Genomic DNA, 18,584 nt, shown 5'->3' with positions numbered 1-18,584 from the left:
ATCGAATCACACTGAGGTCTCGATTGAGATGGCTAGGGGCCCAGCGGTCACCGTTAATGGAAAGGTATACACAGTAGTGCTACCTGCATTGCCTTTGCAATCGACACGGCGGCGCCTCCAGCAGTGTTGGATTGGTGGAGCTCAGGGCAAAGGCAAAGGGGCCATGTAGACATGGCTATCCCGCAATCCAATCTCATGGAAATAGAACCCAGCGCATGCATTCTCGTGGGAAAGCCACGCTGTTCCGAGTAATGAGGGCGCGAGGTTGGGATGGTCGACGATAGCCGTTCGCTTCCCCACGTGTTGTTGTTCGACGTCTCATTGAACGTTGGGCGTCCAGCCTCGGTAGCGCCACATGTATCAACACGACCTCCGTCCCCTGACCAACTCACGATGGGCAATCTTGTCCTCCCATCTTGCAAGGCCTCGACAAGCGTGTGCCTGGCCCGCAATCGGTCGGCAATCAGTATGCTGAGCCACCCCCATATGCCGCAACGGTCTCGCTTTGGGACAGCCGGGACCCACGCGTGCTCACAAGACGGGCGCAAGCTCAGGCGACACTGCCTACAATACTGTCACCCTCTTCTGAGAGCCTTACGCTTCCTCCATGTTGCATTCTACTGAATACGAAAAGTTCCTTGTGCATGAACAAACCTTACACTGTTAGTGTTGCGCTTCAGCGCGGCGCAAGACGACCACCATGTCTTTCGGATGCAGCCCATCAGATGTGTTGAAACTACTCGAGTTCTCCACTCGGGTATACCTTGCTTTCAAAGGTACGTCGCTTATCAGAACCGCATGACAAAGCCCAGGACACTGACCCATGCCTAGATGCCAACGAGAATTCGGAAGCACAGGTGGCCGGCCTGGTGAAGGAGTTCACTGCCTTTCACACCTGCTTGGTCGAGCTGGGTGAGTTGATGAAGCAGTATGGCCAGCCCATGCCTTTTCCCGTCAAGGAGTTCGAGGCAACACTCAAGAGATGTGAAAAGACACTCGATCCATATGCAGATCACCTGGTCGACAAAAAGATGGGCGTCAAGAAGTTCATTTTCACAATCAGATACATGGGCATGGAGAAAGAGATAGACGGGCTGAGGAAGCAAATCACTGGCCACTACCAAGCATTACACATGTGCATATCATTTCTCCAACTGTAAGTTTTGGTGTAATTCTCACGATAGTATTCCAAGGCTAAGAATCCATAGTCGCTTGCACCTTGAGGCAACCAAGCAAACTCAACGTCTTCTCGACGCCGCACCGCCACGTACTGTAACCCTGGGAGGCCGTGCTTACTCAACCAGTGCACTGGGATTTTCATCTCAACACGCACCTTTATCGCTACCTGCACCAGATGAGCATCCACTTTTCAGCGAGTGGGTCATCTTCGATCGTTGGCTGCAGAGCGAGGATGAGCGCATCGCTAGAGAAACAGAGCACTCTCGCCCCCTGTCACTAGGCGATACACCTGCTGCTCTACCAAGCGACGATGATCAAACTGCTGCTATACTATACCATCTCCGTCGACAAGTTGACGATGCTATCCTAATTGAGGAAAACCGCACAAAACGCATGACTGCTGAGAAGCGATCGCATCTTTCGCCAAGCGACGCCATACGACAGGAGGTTCGCAACATGCCGCCAGCGCCTTCACGTACGTACACTCTGGACACTGATCACTCTGGAGATTTTACGGGTTTTTGCCAGCATCAAATGAGCAGTTCTTCGGAAACTGCTCGGCCAAGTTTGAGCATCCCGTTGTCGCACTCGCCTCCATCTGTTGGCCCACGTGGGGATTCATACTTTAGCTCCATAGATTGGGCTCAATCTCCCACGGATACATCTGCCTTCCATGATGCAGGTAGGACGTCTGTTTCTACCAATAGAAGCAGCATAAGCCATTCTCCAGGATCACAGCCACGTTCCTGCAGTGCTGACTTGAGCCCCGGGGGGACTATCCCAGAGACCCTAGCATCGTACAGCCTACGACGCAGTCTATCTCGCACATCGCTAGCAACAATGGCTCTGGGAGAGGCGGCACTCGACTGGAAGCGTATTTGCCGCTCCGTCGAAGTCGAGCGTAAATCCGTCAAATACGGAGCCGAAAGCCGCGACTGCGACGTCCGATGGCGATACCGCGAAGACACGGGCATATCCATCCGCGCCGTATACCACTCCAGTCAAGACGGCAAGCTTCGAACCTGGATCGAACAGCACTTCCCCGCCACGGGCCCATCAATCCCACTCACAACCACCTACCCGGACGGCGCCGTCTCCATCGACTTCCCCCGCAACTCCTTCGGCAAACTCGACAAACAATACACCGACATCAAATACACCTTTTCAACCTCCGACTCGGCCGAGAAATTCCAGACCCTCCTCTACACCAACAACAACGCCGACGCCGCAGACCTCAAGTTCGACCGACCCATCTTGACCATCTCCTCCGACAAGAACCCCACCGAGTGCCGCGGCCGCAACCTCCGCCTGTGGCGCCGCACCGAAACGCACCTGGAAGACGACGGGCCTGTGACTTTCGACGTGCTCGTCCTCCTCTTCTACACGAGTGCGCTCGAGGAAAAGGGGCATTGGATCGAGGAACCGCACTACGCATTCGAGTGGCTCGCCGACACCGTCTTTAACAAGGAAACCGACAAGTTAACCCTCGTCTTCTCCAAAGACGCCTCGAGCTGGAAGTCGGATAAGCTGTTTCAGCGGCGCAAGTCTTCGCGCGCTACTAGCACCACTGTTGCTACTGCTGCTGCTGCGCCAAAGAGTCCCGCATCGCCATCGTCCCCCTCGTCTTCTTCTTCTTTCTTCTCTTCACAGCGAAAACGCAACGATTCGATGGAGATTCCGCAGTTGACGCGCGCGGGTACCAGGGCGTCCGTGGCGTCGAGTCAGTCGTTTAAGACTGCTCTTACCAGCGCCGCGCATCCGGGCCGCTTGGGCAATTTGAATCGGTTTGGGTATGCGGAGTTGGAGATTAGGTTTCAGAGTAAAAAGGATCGTAGGGCGTTTTTGGAGGTTTGGGCCGAGTTTGTCAAGCCGTTGAGGTGAACGGAGTCGTTGCGTTTTGTGCCAAGGGGGGTAGGGGCGGGCCGGGGGGGAGTGTGTTGAGAGGGGGTTGTTCAAAAGAAAATAATATATGTAGAATATGGATTAGTAATTTATTCTTGAAACGTGTCTCTTTTGCTTTGGTGGTCAAATGTAAGAGGTCTTCTTTTCGTGTATGATGAGGAAGCGGGACAAAGAAGAAAGGGATAGAGGTCTCGCATAATGGATCTATTTACTACATTTGCGGACGTGTTGTATATGTACGAAGATTTTTCCGAAACCCTTCTCACATACTAAAAAGAAAACGCCATCTAACTTTTCCCGCTCAACGGAAAAGATGAAAAAGAAAAAAAACAACAAAGGAAAAAAGATGATCTAGCGGGCGCATATACTGCCCTATTCTTCTCGACTCAACAATGACAAAATGGGGAGAGAAAAAGAAAAGGAGCGAGCTAACGAGGCCAGCAAGTCAGCAAAAGAGAGAGAATTAGTTTCCAACAATCAGCGGCACATCTTGCCCCCCTTGGCCTTCCCAAACTCCTCGACAAACTCCACCTTGCCTTGCTCGTCGTAATCAATCCTAACCTGCTGGTTACTCCTCACGGACGGGTCGCCGTCCTCGAGGTAGTTCAGGGGCTCGAGCCGCATCGCAGAGTGCGCGGAACTGAACATGGTAACGGGAAGGTCATTGGTTCCTGGTATATGATGCATGCCTAAGTTGAACCATAATATCCTGTGTTTAAATGGTGTCAGTGATTTGGTGTTGGTGTTGAGGTTGGAAAAGGGTGGGTGTTGGGTGGTGGATGGGACAAGGGGGGGAACTTACACATCTTCCTGGTCCAAACTCTCGTTGTTAAAGAAGGTGGCGAAATCTACTAGCGGATCTTCTTTCTGGTACTGGTTCAGGCCGTCGGCGGCGCGGGGCTCGGTGTCTTTTTGCTTGGTGACGTAGAGATCGTGGGTTACAAATGCGCCTGCTTTGCCGGTGTTTGTGGAGTTTGTTTGCGTAAGATGGATGGCGCCTGCTGCTCGCTTGATGCGGTAGCCCGGGTACTCTCCGAAGCGGTTAGGGGTGTCTTTGTTGACGACGGCGTACATGGTGTTGTCATTTTCGGCCCAATTGATTTTGGAGTGGGATTCGTTGTCGATGAAGGAGCGGTGGACTTTGAAGGTGTTGTACTTGCGGCCAGTGCTCCAGGGGTAATCGGTGGTGATGGGTTTGAAGGTGACTTTCTGGATGCTGTTTTTCTGGCCGTTGATGTCGAAGTCGGCTTTAAAGGTGAGCGTGTGGTCGTGCATGCTGCCGGAGAGGAAGTCATGGATATGGAAGCCGTAGTCGGGCTCGTTTTCCCAGTATGTGGAGGAGATGTAGCCGGAGAAGCGCGAGGAGACTTCGATGGCGCCGTCATAGAAGAAGGTGTAGTCGATAAGGAAGTCGTAGTTGCCGACGGTGGCTACGGTCCGCATCGTGAACTGAATGTTCTTCGCGACGCTGGTGTGAGGCGTGTATTGGCCAAAAGAATGGCGGCGAATTGGATATCCTGGGTCAAACTCAAAGATGCAAATAGCATCTTCAAGTATCTTTGTGCTATTTCCCTCATTCAATGATGCAGGCAGATATGTAGCATAACTTGGACAATCATAGCCCTTGATGAGGGGCGTCAGCTCGGCTCCCATACCGCTTGTGGTGTCATAAAAGGTCGACTGGGATGCAAAAGGATCAGAACCTGAGTAGGCTGTCAAGGCTTCCTGGAGGGAAAGCTCGTACAAAATGCGCTTTCCTTTGTATTTGATATCAAACAGTGACAGTCCCCGATCATGAGCGACGTTGTGGTAGAAGCTAAAGTCCATCCAGGAAATGTAGTTCTCATCGGCATCGATGCGAAATCTTTGGGCTCCTTGCGCAATAGATGTGGGAGGCGGCTGCTCATCCAATGGAAGTGGGCTTCCATTCTTGTCAGTGGAGGACCATTTGCCCGCCACATTTGGCGAAGGCTTTTTGTACTTTGGAGAATTGATCGCCGCCCGGAACTCTTCGGTAGAGGAATAGAATTTCCCGACCGAGTACCAACCGGCGACGCTCCAGTCATTCCAGTCTCTTGAGGATACATCGAATTTGATATTGAACCCAAGTGGTGCGACTGTAACGCTGCTGAGTTCCTTGGTGGGGACTCCATAGGTCGCAGCCCAGGAAATGATACGGCCATCTTCATCCTTGAATGGAGCGCCGAAACGCAGACCAACAATTCCACTCAGGAATGTCTGGAGCAAGGTTAGTCATTGCTCGGACATGGTTCTCACGAGACATTGCTTACTGTATTGAACAAGCGCTGTGAGATATCCTCATGTGCAGCTGAAAACTTTGTGAGGAACTGTATCCCTTCATTTGTACTAAAATACAAGGGATGCACTTTTGTTTTCCCCGCGTGAGTATTTTGAAACGGGAAGGTGAGCGGCTGGATCGTCGTTGCATATGTGCTTGGCAGAGGGCCAACCATGTACTCTTGCCAGAACATGTCCGATGTATTAGTAGCGCCACTCTGAACTGTAGCGCGTGCATATCTTCCAGGTGGCTTTGCGTATCCGTCTAGGTATTTGGCTGTCTCGGTCTTGTTGGGCTCCAACAGAGTGAGTCGTACACTGAGGACTGTTCAGTATGATATTCCTGTTCGTAATTGTTCAACTTACACATAACTATCTTGACTAGATCCTTGGTTGCCATTCAACTTCAGCTTTTGTTGCAGAATGTCATTTGCACTTGCCGTCTCCTCCTTGGAAAGTGATCTCCATGGGTTGGAGACTGGTGCGTTCAAGGTAGGCTGCCGGGGTGAAGTGCAAGATTGCTGCGCTGCGGTTGATGAAACAAGGGCAGCTGCGCCTAGTATGATGGTAGACGTCCACATGGTGATTGAAGGATGGGGAAATTGATGTTGAGAGATTCTCATCGCGGGAACTTCAGCATATTATATGGGATTTCTGTTCCTTATGCGATTCCGACAGTGCAATACGACTCAAGCAATCGTGCTGTCCTTTCCTCCTGCGCATGCCCAGGAACGGTCTGACTTTTTTGTAATTGAGCGTCTCGGTTCAAAGGGTGTACCCTGCATAACGCTATTGCTGTGTTGTTTTTCTTGCTCGGCGAGTACAACAGGAAGCGATCGACAAGTCAACACCTTGATGAGCTGAGTCGCAAGAATTAACTTCAGCGTCGGAACAATAATAAGCGTGGATCGTCACTCTAATGATGCTACCTTGTCAAATTGAGATTGTGTGGCTTAACAAGCTGAATATTCACTATATTAAGAAGACATCTGATGCCATCCGGCTATGTGCAGATGGCTGGTCAGTTGATGGGGTGTGATCCAGACCGTGCTTGCTACCGTACTTTTCTCAAGCTCGGGGCGGATTTTTCACCGCTGAAATCAGTGTGCAACAAAGAACGTGCCAGTAGCAAGAGTTAGTGGGCATTTTGGCGGCCCAAGAACCGGTAAGACGGCATTCATTGGCGTGTCATGATGACCATGTTCGATATTACCGTTTTAGCTTAGGTCAACCCACACGTAGTCTACTAAGGTGAATCTTCCATTTCAACCCGACCCAAGTCCCTCCTTGTACATTTTCGCAAATAGCAAAAGTCGATACAATACACTCTATCCAATTGTCGCGACATTCTTTTCTACGTTTTACTTCACGATGACCGTTTTCTTCCTCTCGCCCCTGTTCCACTAGCCCGTCGTCCATACTGGGGCTATTTGTTATCTTTGTTATGCTGAATCTCATACATTGGGACATTCCAACGGACCTGGGATTTTTGAAAAATATATCCATTCTTTATAATGTGCCTTAATTGCACTACCTCTTCATTTCTGCATATCCGTTTACTGGTCTCTGCGATGACCGTCGAAAGGACCAACAGTCGACTGCGCGCCCTTACAAAGACCATAGTTGAAAGCAATCTCGTGGAAACGGCGCTAGAAAAAGAATTCGCCGAGAATCCAGCAACGAAATAGACGATAGATTCACGGACGCGTTTGTTAAACGCGTCAATGCTTTATGCAGGTCTGGCTGTGCGTCAGTAGGGACAGTTTGTGGCTATGACCGTCACGAAGCAGGATTGCTAGGCAGGAAGATTGGCTCAATACTGAATACAGACTAAAACACAGATGCAACATGCTTTGATACCACTCTGCTATTGACAAAGAAATTAGAGTCTGAACAGAGATGTCCGTGCTGGAGAATGCACTCTGATACAAATGACAACTGTCTACACTGGTGTCTAGCAGGCAATCTGGGGCATTGGATACCCGCGATTGTATCGGTTTCTGGACATTGGGCTATGTCGAATACGCCGAGGTCCAATCTGAATATCTCTTCCCAAGCACTTGAGTTGATCTGCCCACAAGGCGAGCTCAATCATGTCTGGGAAGGCTCTGTAGAGTTTGCGCACATGTCGCGAAAGACCTTCTATTTCTTGAGCCAGAAAGTACAGGTCTTCGCTTTCTGTGTCCAAGCCCAACTGGTAGTGGTAGTGTATGTTGTGGAATGCTTCGAATATTGAGTGCACGATGGGCGGGAGAAGATGGCCTAGGTCAGCAAGACCTTCACCCAATCCAGGCTGATGGTAGTCAGGAGACGCAAATGTGCCATCATTGGACATGAAACTTACAATCCTGCCTGGTGCCCTACAGAAGTCACAGCATGGCGGGTTTGCAAGGTTAGGAAAAGCCCATCGAGGTGCTCGCATGTTCGGCAAGGGCCATGGGTCACGAAGGCGGTGCGCATGAGCGACAGGGTGGGGTAGGTCGTGACCAGGCAACCACAGCCAGGGACAGAGGTCGTGCGCCATATGGAGAAATGTAATCAGTTGCTATGGAAGGGAAAATATTGTTTGGTGCAGCAAAGATGCTTCACCTGGCAGTAGGGGAGGATTGCCAAGGTATTTATATGATGCTATCAGGCGCTCTGCTGTCTCATTATATATACATCCGGTGGCCATACGGCGGCTTGCGCAACAGAGAGATGAGGGCAATGACTTGGAAAGCAGATGATGGTGCAACGCAAACACTGGTGGCGGTGAGCAAGGCAAGTCATTCTCTGCATGTCAGTCCATAATCAGTAGACAGGCAGCAGGTGGTCCAAGGAAAAGCGGTTTCTGTTGGGCATGGATTCCAAGGCACAGGATGTTGGAGCAAACAAGTTGACAAAGCCAGGCCCAGTGTGACATTGATACCGCCGCTCGGGGAAGTTTTGGCAAGGTGAGGGCGTACAGTGACACGAATCAGTAGGCTGTCGGACGCTTGCTCATCCATGGCCATGCTGCATTGAAGAGAGCCGGTTTCGGTAATGTTGTCCAGGTGAGGGATGTGCATGCTGAGTGCGAGGCGAGGCAACAGTCGGAAGAGGGATGGCGGATGGGGATGGTGGAGATGTGGTCCGGCACACGCGACTGCGCTAAACCGCTTCGGGCCCACTTAACGCGTCGCGTCGCGCCTTGTTCAGCTAAGGCTGATGTCTCATGAGCTCCTTCCATTACCACCCCTCGCACCTTCCACACCACCCACCACACCCACTGCGCCTTCTCTCAGGAACACGCCATGGCTTCCACTGTTCTTGGAAAGAGGACTCGCAGCTCGGCACGTGTCGACGCTTCTGGTACGAGCAACCAGTGCCCGGCAGCCCTTTCCCCTTCAACACGTCCCTAACGCGCTACACAGATGCAAAATTGAACGTCGCAACACGGTCGAAGCGGAGGACGCAGTTTGTCATCCACGATGAGGGCGAGATTGAGAACCCGTTTGTCACTCCCAAAAAGCAAAATGCCCGGGCCGACGATGCAATGGACGTGGACGAGCCCCAAGAGAAACCCTCCACACGGCGCGGAAGGAAGACTGGGACGACACCTGCCAAAACTGTCGAGCCGTGTTCGCGGTTTCCCCTGTCGTCCTCCAAGGAAAACTCGCCCCAAAAATCGCTGGTCGATATACCGGACAAGTTTGCGCCTACTCCCTCGACTCCCAGGCATCGCGACGCGCTTGCTGCCAAGGTTGCCGTCACACCACGACATCGCCTCATTATTCCCGGCCGACCACTGACACCCCGCACACCACATACTCCAGGAACCCCGAGACATACTGCTCCCACCGTCTACAACGAAGCACGACAAGTCTTTGCCAGAGGCTCGGCGCCTGCGGTACTCTTTGGACGTGAAAATGAAAAGAAGGAACTCCAGACATTCATCACCGTCCGCACAAAGGGCTGCAAGTCTGGATGCATCTACGTCTCTGGGCCTCCCGGTACTGGAAAGAGCGCATTTGTCAGCGATGTTTGCCGTACAGTGTCAGACGATGATTCTGTTCAGACTGGATACATCAACTGCATGAGCGTTAAGAATGCTCGTGATCTCTACAGGACGCTGCTGGAGGAGTTTGTCGACATCACTGAGATCGTCGAGGGCGAGGAGATGGAGGCACTTAGGAACGTTTTCATGCAGCGCGAATCCTCCTACGTTGTTACCCTGGACGAGGTGGACCACCTCTTGGAGTTGGACATTGACCTCTTCTACAACATCTTCGAATGGTCGTTGCAAAAGTCATCCAGTCTGATTCTTGTCGGTATCGCAAACGCCCTCGATCTTACAGATCGATTCCTCCCACGACTCAAGGCCCGCGGTCTCAAGCCACAGCTCCTTCCCTTTCTTCCATACAACGCAGCGCAAATATCTTCCGTCATCACCTCGAAACTCAAAGCGCTCCTCCCAGCAGGCAGCACCAGCCAACTCCCATTTCTCCACCCCACCGCCATCATGTTTCTCTCCAAAAAAGTCGCTGCCCAATCTGGCGACCTGCGCAAAGCCTTTGACATCTGCCGCCGAGCAATCGACCTCATCGAAGCCGACACACGCGACCAACACGCAAAGAAGGCCACAGAAATCACGCCTTCCCCCACACCCTCGCCCTCAAAAGCACCCTTGGTAGAAAACGACAACCTCGCTTCTCTCGCCCCCCGCTCCCCCTCAAAAGCCAAAGACCTCAGCACCGTCATCGCCGCCTCCCTCGCTTCTCTTACCGTCGAAACCGCGCCCCGCGCCACCATAGCCCACATGGCCAAAATCACCGCCGCGGTCTTCAGCAACGGCACAAGCCAACGCCTGCGCAACCTCAACCTCCAACAAAAAGCCGTCCTCTGCTCCCTCTCCGCCATTGAAAAAAGACGCCGCGCCACAGCCGCAGACGCCGTTCTCTCCACTCCATCCCGCTCACACACCACATCCCCAACCATCAAAGACCTCTTCGAAGCCTACACCGCCCTCTGCAAGCGCGAAAACATTCTCCACCCGCTCAGCAGCACAGAGTTTCGCGATATCGTAGCCAGTCTCGAGTCGCTATCGCTTATTTCTGCAGTAGACGGCAAAGCTGGCTCCCTCGATGTCTTTTGTGCTGGCACCCCGAGTCGACGCGGCAGAGCCAAGGCCTTTCCCGGTGTGGTTGTCGAAGAGCGGAGAGTCGCGAGTGTAGTCGGGGAAAAGGAACTCGCCGAGTCGCTTGTCGGGCCTGGTGCTGCTATCCTTCGCGGTATTCTGGACGCTGACGGTTAACTTTCACGGAAGAAGTTTTGGTCTTTTTTTTTCCCTTCCTTTTCTCTTCTCTTCTTGAGACGAAGCGCAGAAGAGATGGCTTGATACGTATGGAGTAAAGTCATGACTTACCTTTTTTTTTTCTTGTTTTCACCCCGTTTGTATATGGCACTTGCGACACGTTTCTTTTTTCTTTTTTTTTACCCCCTTCTCTTCCTGATCTTTTAGTTTGAAAGTAATGGAGGCGTTTAGAAACGTGTTTGTCATGAGCGAAAAAAGAGCCGGGTTTGAAGTGGCATTGGTGTCCTGGTTTGGGATCATTCGTCGTTGTTGTTGTTTTTTTTCCCTGTATCATAGTGAGCGAGCGAGTAAAGTCTGCCGTTTTGGAGCATCTTGTTTAGCGTTATAGCATACGCATGGTGTTTTCTTGTTCAAAAACTCAATAGTCATCGAAGTTGGTGGGTAGTCTACTTGGTTCTACGTATGTCAAATCAAATCAAATAAAAAAAAACAGTCCAAAACAAGAAAATAGAGTTGCGTGTTCAAAGTGGTATCATTGATCCCCTCCACCCAAAATCTCTATCGTAGATTGAAACTTATTCTTCTTCTTCTTCTTCCCCCTCGCATCCTTCATCCTTCTCCTGCCGCAGTGTACTGGTGGGGACTTGACTCTCGCCGCCCTTTTTGCGAAAAACGGCCTGCATCCAGCAGCGATACATTTTCAGTCTGCGCTGGCGATTCACCAACATGCGTCTATCAACTCCAATATGCGCAACTTCAAAGACATGTGTCTGTTCCACCTGCTCTTTAATCGACAACTCCTTGACTTGGTCTTGCAATTGCGATTCTTCCCCCTTTTCTCCCTCATTCTTCTTCTTCTCCTCTGCACCACCACTAGGCAACGGCATCTTACCAGTCCAAATATCCTCCAGTTCCTGCTGCTCAAAAAAATAAACCCTCGTGCCATCCCCCCTGACGTAAAAATTCTCCTGCAAGTACCTCCCCTTCTTAAACCGCACCTGGGCGAGATCCCCCCTGCCATAGTCTCTGAACAGGACTTGGCCACCGGGCTTGAGTACACGCCAGATATTGCTTACAGCCTGGCTCCACTGCTCGGGGCTCAGGGCGCTAAAGATGAAAATCATGAGCACGACATCGACGCTGGATTCGGCCAGGCCGGGCGGTAGGCCCCCGTTTTCAGCGGTAGATGGGGAGGCCACGTCCCAGACATCCGCCTGGATACGGGCTGGGTCGTACAACTCATGATTCCTGATCAACTCGACTGCCTTTTTTGAAAAATCACATGCATGAATCTTCAACCTCTTATTCTGACTCCGTTGCAAGATGGGAAACGCGCTGTTGCCCGCTCCAGCGCCCACTTCCAGCAGCGTAGCCTGCGGTCCGTCTTCCTTGCCGAGCTCCTCTAAAATCGGAAACTCTTGTGCGAGCCATTTGCGGTTTTTAAAGAAATTCGTCTTGTTGTTTTTGTAGAACTGATTCCACCATTTTTCGGGCTGTGCGTTGTAGCGCGAGCGGTCAAAGTCGGAGACGGGTTCGGAGCGCTGTTTGGAGTATTGCTCTTCGGAGAAGGCGAGGTAGGTGGCGTCGACGGTGACGTGGTCCCAGGCGTTGAATTCAAAAATGTCGTCGCCTTCCTCGAGATAGCGGGAGCCAAAGGCGAAGGGGTCGCTGCGCTTTTGGTTGTTGGAGGGATCGTGCGAGCGAGATTGGGGAGCGCGGACGGGGGCGAAGGAGGCGGGGACGCCGTAGGCGTCGTTCTCGGCTGGGGGTTGTGGTTGTTGGTGTTGTTCGGTGGATGAATGGTCTTGCGCAGAGTCTGTGGCTTCAAACTGTGGTGGCCGTGATTTTGTTGTAATAGAAGCGGAATGTGGAATAGGGTCGGCAGTGACTGCGAAGCGCATGTGCTCCATGGCCTTTGATAATTGTTGTCGAGGCTGCGGTTTCTTCGACACGCTGTTGTCTGTCTGAAATCTCGCGTCGCTGGATTGAACTGAATCCGCGCTGGCCCCTACATCCTTCTCCAGCCCCTTTGTCGCATCCATATCAGCGGCCATTGTGTCGTTGTAAAGTTGCGTTCTGTCGCGTGAATATGCGGGGAGGGGACCAGGAATTCTTAGAGGGGCACTCGCTTCGCCCCTCCATCAAGACGCGAAATTTCCCACGCTAGCATCCCCCAAACCCAGTCTAGCGCAGCCGCAACAGCGACTCGTCCCTGACATGAGAGCGTCATGGGGGGGGGGGCCGTCAGCGTAGAGCCGCAACTTCCTAGCGCGACATTTCCACATTTCCTCCCCATCACCATTACAATCACCCAACCACTCTTCCACCCACTCCTCTCCCAGCAATCGGCCTCCCCAAAAAAGAACCCTGCAAAACCCCGCTATGAAACCAATATAACACCACGCCAAAAGAAAAACAAAAAATATGCCACCACTCAAATCCGCCCGTCCCCTCCTCCTCCAACCGTCATCACACCACAACCACCACCACCACCTCCTCCCCCAACGCCGCACCTTCCTCCCAAACCCCTTCTCCGCCCTCACCTCCCCATCCTCCTCCCCCTCCCCCCCTCAAATCCTAACCGCCACACGCACCCTCCCCTACCCGCCCGCCCCTGTCTACTCCATCATCGCCGACGTCCCCGCCTACTCGACCTTCCTCCCCTACTGCGCCCACAGTACCGTCTCCAAATGGTCGCGACCCGACAAGCGGTACGCGCGCCGCTGGCCCTCCGAGGGCGTCATCACAACGGGCTTCGGCGCCATCACGGAGAGTTTTGCGAGTCGCATCTATTGTGTGCCTGGGAAATGGGTCGAGAGTGTGGGAGGTGAGGCGGAGACGGAGTTGGAGAGGGAGGAGATTGAACATCATTTTGAGGAGGCCGAGGTGCGAGGGAGTGGGCAGGAGAGGACGAGGGGGCGCCAGGGGGAAAACGGATTGTTGACGTATCTGAGGAGTAAGTGGGAGGTTGAGGCGGTGCGGGAGGCGCAGACAAGAGTGAGTTTGGTGGTGGAGTTTTCGTTTGCGAATCCCATGTATGCGGCTTTGAGCGGCGGTGTGGCGCCCAAGGTCGCAGACTACATGGTGAAAGCTTTTGAGACGAGGGTGCAGGAGGTTTTGCAGCAGAATCCGGAAATGGTCAAGGCGAGTCTGGCTGATATGGACGGAAGTGCGATGAGGAGGAAGTAATATGGGCTACAATCTCACGGAATCATCACTTGCATAATAGACAAGCAGCTTTTTTTTTGGGGAGCGAATAAATCAAGTTTCAATCTCAACATCCTAATACATTTAATAGAACAATGGACCTATGCACCAAGCCAACCCCCAAACTCCTACTTGGCACCCTCAAAATACTTCCTAAATCGAGGCTCATTCTCCAAATCACACGCCAACACCGCTTCATAGCAACTCATGAGCAACTGGGGGAACTTGACGGTCCAGTACTTCAGATATCCACTCGGCAGCGGCCCAACCTTGGCCTTGATGGAATCTTCCATATCTTCGTAGTGATTCTTCTTGTTACGCAATGCTCGCAACAAGTCGAGCATACGATCGCCCGTGTACTTGCGTTGCTTGCCCAGCGAGTTGACAAAGCCTGGATCCAGCTTGGCTAGGAAGTTGCGACGATGGTCAAGGACATCTTGAGCGTATTCTTCAAGCTGCGAGAGGTGCTCCGACGGTGGGTCACGAGGCTCTCGCTCCCAGTGATCAGAACAGTCACACAGGAAATCAAGCCGCTTCTGGTCGTCCCAGAAGAAGGGATGATTCATGACCTGGAGGGCAGTTGGACGAGATTCAGGACGTGGCCGAAGCATCCATTGGATCAGGTGGTGTGGTTCCACAGAGTCGGCACCAAGAAGCAGACGGTCGAGGTTCGACTTTTCCTTCTTGATGTTGTACTCGCGAATCTGCATCCAGCCTTCTTCGTCGTCAAATGGATGACAGCCACCGGTCAGTACATAGTAAAAGACACAGCCCAGAGAGAAGATATCCACAGCCCGCTTCACACCCTGTGCGACTGGATCCGTCGAGCTGGAGGAGTCGCGAGAAAAGCCCTGAGAACTTCCATTGACCAACTCCTTGGGCTGCGTGATGAGCTCCGGTGCTTTCCAGCCGACGGTACCTGCGTTGCCAGTTGTACCGACAAGGGTACTAACGTTGTCGGGCAGAGTCTTACAGAGCCCAAAGTCAGAAATCACCAGTCTCACGTCATCCTTGGAGGTGATCAGGGGCTGTGCAACGAGAATGTTTTGAGGCTTGATGTCGCGATGAATGATGCGGAGATGGTGCAGATGGTTCAACCCGGCAGCGAGCTGGTACAAGCAGGACGAGGCCTTCTTGCTAATCTTGTTGACCAGACGCTGATGTTCCTCGCTGAGCTCCTCTCCAGGCCGCCCATCCTTGTACAGATCGAAGAGACTAGCCTGACAGAGTTCGACGGCGATGTAGAGAAAGTTTTCGTCACGTTCATCATCAAAGTAGCGGATGACGTTCGGGTGGGGGTCACTGTTCTGTAGAAGCTTGACCTCTTGTTCTGCAAGCCCAAAGTATTGAGGCAACATGCGCTTGACGGCGACCTTGACTTCCTACAGTGATGTTAGAATGACAAGGCGGTGAAAGACCAACGGTAATAGCATACCTTCCATTTTCCTTCAAAGACGAATGTGCCACCACTTCCATTGCCCAATAGTCGATCTTGGTCAATGGTAAGCTTGCCGATGCGTTTGATCTCAGAAATGTTTTGCACGTCACCCCCGCTCACGGTCAGTTCGTCTGGGTGCAGGCGAGGGCCGACCTCGAGCTGCTTGGCTGCGTTTACAATCCGGTTGACCTCATCTTCCTCCTTTTGCTGATTCTTACTCAGCTTACGGCCGCCCCTTCTACCCCGGTGTGTCTTCTTCTTCTTCGGTGTAGCCGGTGCAGCCGTGGGGTCTTGTGAGACGTCTTCAGTGCTGTTCGCCATTGCCTCAGCATCACCATTGAGCTTCACCTCTGGCGGAGCAGCTTCGTCTGAGATTGGAGAGGCTTGTTCAACAGTCGTAGTCCTGGAGAGGGGTGCAAGATCTTCCTCTTCATCACTTGGTACCGCAAAGGTGACCTTCTTCTCCTTGGGCTCCTCCGATGCAGGTAGCTCGTTTTGGTCTTTCTCGGTGGCCTCAACAACTGGCTTCTCTGGAACAGGATCATCTGCATGTGGAACAACCAAAAGCTTCTCTTCGCTCATCTTGACCTCAGGCTCTGAGGGAGCGTGGAATGGCGGAAGAGGCTGTTTGGCATTGTTGCCTGCATGAACTATCTGCTTGAGGTAGCTCAGGCAGGACTCAACCATTGTAGGCTTGATGGAAGCCCCGACACCGCCAAATAGGCAAATGGCAAGCACAATATATATGTAGACATTGACTGAGCGCGCGACGACTTCAGCCTGTGGCGGTGCATCAATGCTTGGTGGCTGGTGATGCTCTCTTGGGGAAGTTTCTGGTGGGTTGGAGATGACCTGATCATTCACAGAGTCGTAGAAGGTTGGTGCAGGAATGCCCAGCAACTGAGTTGGTAAGTCAGGAACCTTGTAGTCGAGCCTGTGGACACCAATCAGGCTCTTCTTGTCTGGCAAGGCGTAGGCCGCATCCCAATCGTATGCAGCCTGATTCTGCTTGTAGCAGCTTGCATCTGGAGCGCCATCTGTCACGGCAGGGTAGTTGACTTCTGACAGTGCATACCACGCTCCCGAGTCGGTTGTGTTGAGGAGGACATGGTTGGCCTTGTCCTCTGAAAAAACAGGCCCCGCAGGTTGGGGGAGAAGGACCAAAGGTGGGTCAGAGGATTGGTCGTTTGAAGGACGGGCAACATCAAAAACGCGTGCAACTGGGAAGGGCAGACGCTGCCTGTAAAGAGGCCGCTGGTGCGATCTTGGACGCTTGTAGTCAAAGGCAATGACTTCGCCATTGTATGTGGTATAGATGTACTGCTTGTCCAACGTCTGGTCGTACTGCGATTGCAAATCTCTGTCACGGCTGTTGGGATTCCACTCTGCGTACTTGAGCGTGCAAATGTGCTCGTTGGTCTTTTTGTTGTGGATGGTGATGGTGTACTGCGTCTGACCAATGTCGATGACCCCGCGGCAGTCACGTTCTCGCGCGCTAAAGTAGTTTCTCGACTCTGGGGCACAGCTGTCGTCGTGGGGAAAGGTTCCGCCAGGACTGAAGCTCTGCTTGACTATACCAGAGGCTGCATCTACAAGCAACATGAATGTCTTCTTCTCAACGTTGTACACGACCGGAAGGTCCGGATCATCGCTCGAATAAGGTGCGTTTTCGGCCAATTGCTTGACCGTGACGCCCAAGTGTTGGAGATGGGGATAGGGCCCTGGGGAGAGGAGGTATAGGGCTCCATCTTCTCGCGGCTCCACGATCCATACAAAGGGTTGGTCCTGGGGGTCGACACTGCCGCCCGATGAGTTGTAGATGGTTTCCAACATGGGTCTCCCACTCAACTCCCAAATCTCCTCGCCATTGTATCGATCGCGTGCGTGTATGTGGCCGTCGACGGTCGCCAAGAGAACAAAGTCCTCAACTTCCCAATCCTGCAGAGAGCGCGCACCGGGGACAAGGCCCCCCGAGGCTGCATATCTGGCGGAATCGGCTCTGACAGCGCTGATGGCTGGAGCAGAAGGAACTCTGGTTGCTAGGGCGCGCACGTTCTGGCTGTGAAGGGATGAGTGGGGTCTCTGACGCGGAACATCAACTACCGCGTTCTTGTGGGCGGGCTTTGCATATTTGTGGTTGGGCTTGGGGTTGATGATGGGAGCGTGTTCTACATGGAGGGCAGAGCGAGGGGCTCCGCTGGGGACGTGGTTTTCGAGGCGTGGAGGAGGCAGTGGCAGTGGCAGTGGTTGTTGCTGTTGTGGTTGTTGTTGTTGTTGTGGTTGCTGCTGCTGAGCGGCCACAAGTCCGGCGAGGAGCAGGAGGGCGAGGGTGGTGAGCGCCGAGCCAGCACCAGGCGGCCGGCGCGGACGCGGCATTGTGGACGTGTATGGGGATCAGTTGGAAGCCTTGGGCAGGCAGCGAGGGCGAGGGAGATGGAGCATCCGCAAGCAGTGATGGGGGGCGAAGGGCTGGTTCAGAGGAGGAGCGGGAAAAGACGCTCGTGGCAGCGAATTTGGGTCGATATTAAGGCCTCGCGGCGGGGGGGGGGGGGACGACTCGCCTGCTGCAGCTGAGCGTGGGCACCATAAGCTGGGGTCCAGTCGGGGCCTCGTCAGCCCACCCCGTCACTGCTGCTAGCACCTAGACTCCTTGTCCACACACTCGCCCGTTTTCCTCGTTTTGGCCGCCACCGCCCATCCATCCACGTCCGTCCATCCACTCCCCAACGCAGGGACCGAAGGCGACGGGCCATGCCATTCCATCCACGGCCGTTCCTTGTGCGTGTGCGTGGCTGGGGCAGCAGCGGCGGTCCTGGGCCTGCAGAGATGGAGACACGGCTGCACCCTCTTGCCATGGACGGCCATTGCCCACCAGCCAGCCCACACGACGCCAGGACGCATGCCACCGGAGCCAAAACCAAAGCACGCATCCACCCAGACCCAGACGGCCATGGTGGCGCAGTAGGCGAACTGTATCCCTCCCGCCCCGCCCCGCACCACACCACACTTTGCACACTACACCCAAGCACCATTCCCAAGCACCCAAAGTCCGCACGCCAGACCGCACGCGCCCAACCTGCCCTCCCCTGCCCTGCGGCCCGTCACAAAGTGTGCGACCATGTTTGGACTTGCCGTGGCCAAAGTAACCGTTGAGAAAATATCAGTGTGTTCCGACGAGAGTTTCCTGTTTCGGTGCTTAGGCGTCTTTGCGGTAATGGCGAGACACGGAGATGAAACACATGTCAGCGCCGAACCCCCGCCGCCTGGCCCACCGCCTCCGTCACGTGA

General features: G+C 53.3%; 6 protein-coding genes across 6 annotated transcripts; 3 read left to right on the top strand and 3 right to left on the bottom strand.

Moving 5' to 3' along the window:
• Window positions 1–700: 700 nt before the first annotated feature.
• On the top strand, window positions 701–3,060 carry PSV08DRAFT_379618 (uncharacterized protein; the record flags this gene model as incomplete). The annotated part of the gene is made up of 3 exons (XM_014224183.1): window positions 701–776; window positions 832–1,156; window positions 1,209–3,060. 3 exons carry the CDS (start codon window positions 701–703, stop codon window positions 3,058–3,060), a joined length of 2,253 nt encoding a protein of 750 aa, XP_014079658.1.
• A 498-nt stretch (window positions 3,061–3,558) lies between these two features.
• Window positions 3,559–5,960, bottom strand: PSV08DRAFT_354813 (copper amine oxidase; the record flags this gene model as incomplete). The annotated part of the gene is made up of 4 exons (XM_014224184.1): window positions 3,559–3,790; window positions 3,884–5,319; window positions 5,373–5,697; window positions 5,746–5,960. 4 exons carry the CDS (start codon window positions 5,958–5,960, stop codon window positions 3,559–3,561), a joined length of 2,208 nt encoding a protein of 735 aa, XP_014079659.1.
• A 2,663-nt stretch (window positions 5,961–8,623) lies between these two features.
• PSV08DRAFT_379616 (P-loop containing nucleoside triphosphate hydrolase protein) lies at window positions 8,624–11,020 on the top strand. The gene is made up of 2 exons (XM_014224187.2): window positions 8,624–8,709; window positions 8,772–11,020. Exons 1-2 carry the CDS (start codon window positions 8,652–8,654, stop codon window positions 10,649–10,651), a joined length of 1,938 nt encoding a protein of 645 aa, XP_014079662.1. The 5' UTR covers window positions 8,624–8,651; the 3' UTR covers window positions 10,652–11,020.
• Window positions 11,021–11,226: 206 nt separating this feature from the next.
• PSV08DRAFT_379606 (S-adenosyl-L-methionine-dependent methyltransferase) lies at window positions 11,227–12,728 on the bottom strand (the record flags this gene model as incomplete). The annotated part of the gene is made up of 1 exon (XM_066093368.1): window positions 11,227–12,728. Exon 1 carries the CDS (start codon window positions 12,703–12,705, stop codon window positions 11,227–11,229), a length of 1,479 nt encoding a protein of 492 aa, XP_065948629.1. The 5' UTR covers window positions 12,706–12,728.
• A 211-nt stretch (window positions 12,729–12,939) lies between these two features.
• Window positions 12,940–13,913, top strand: PSV08DRAFT_12113 (dehydrase and lipid transport-domain-containing protein). The gene has a single exon (XM_014224189.2). It carries the CDS (start codon window positions 13,076–13,078, stop codon window positions 13,838–13,840), a length of 765 nt encoding a protein of 254 aa, XP_014079664.2. The 5' UTR covers window positions 12,940–13,075; the 3' UTR covers window positions 13,841–13,913.
• Window positions 13,914–17,672, bottom strand: PSV08DRAFT_379604 (uncharacterized protein; the record flags this gene model as incomplete). The annotated part of the gene is made up of 2 exons (XM_066093367.1): window positions 13,914–15,240; window positions 15,294–17,672. 2 exons carry the CDS (start codon window positions 17,670–17,672, stop codon window positions 13,987–13,989), a joined length of 3,633 nt encoding a protein of 1,210 aa, XP_065948628.1. The 3' UTR covers window positions 13,914–13,986.
• Window positions 17,673–18,584: the final 912 nt, after the last annotated feature.

This window comes from Bipolaris maydis, assembly GCF_028858645.1.
Source record: "Bipolaris maydis strain C4 unplaced genomic scaffold PSV08scaffold_12, whole genome shotgun sequence".
NCBI classification, from domain to species: Eukaryota; Fungi; Ascomycota; class Dothideomycetes; order Pleosporales; family Pleosporaceae; genus Bipolaris; species Bipolaris maydis.
Note: the sequence above shows the minus strand (reverse complement) of the source record. Positions and strands in the feature narration are given on the sequence as shown.

Coding starts and splice junctions, on each gene's coding strand:
- PSV08DRAFT_379616 (XM_014224187.2), top strand. CDS start 8,652: ATGGCTTCCACTGTTCTTGGAAAGAGGACTCGCAGCTCGGCACGTGTC. Junction 8,710..8,771: donor GGCACGTGTCGACGCTTCTG/GTACGAGCAACC, acceptor CGCGCTACACAG/ATGCAAAATTGAACGTCGCA.
- PSV08DRAFT_12113 (XM_014224189.2), top strand. CDS start 13,076: ATGCCACCACTCAAATCCGCCCGTCCCCTCCTCCTCCAACCGTCATCA.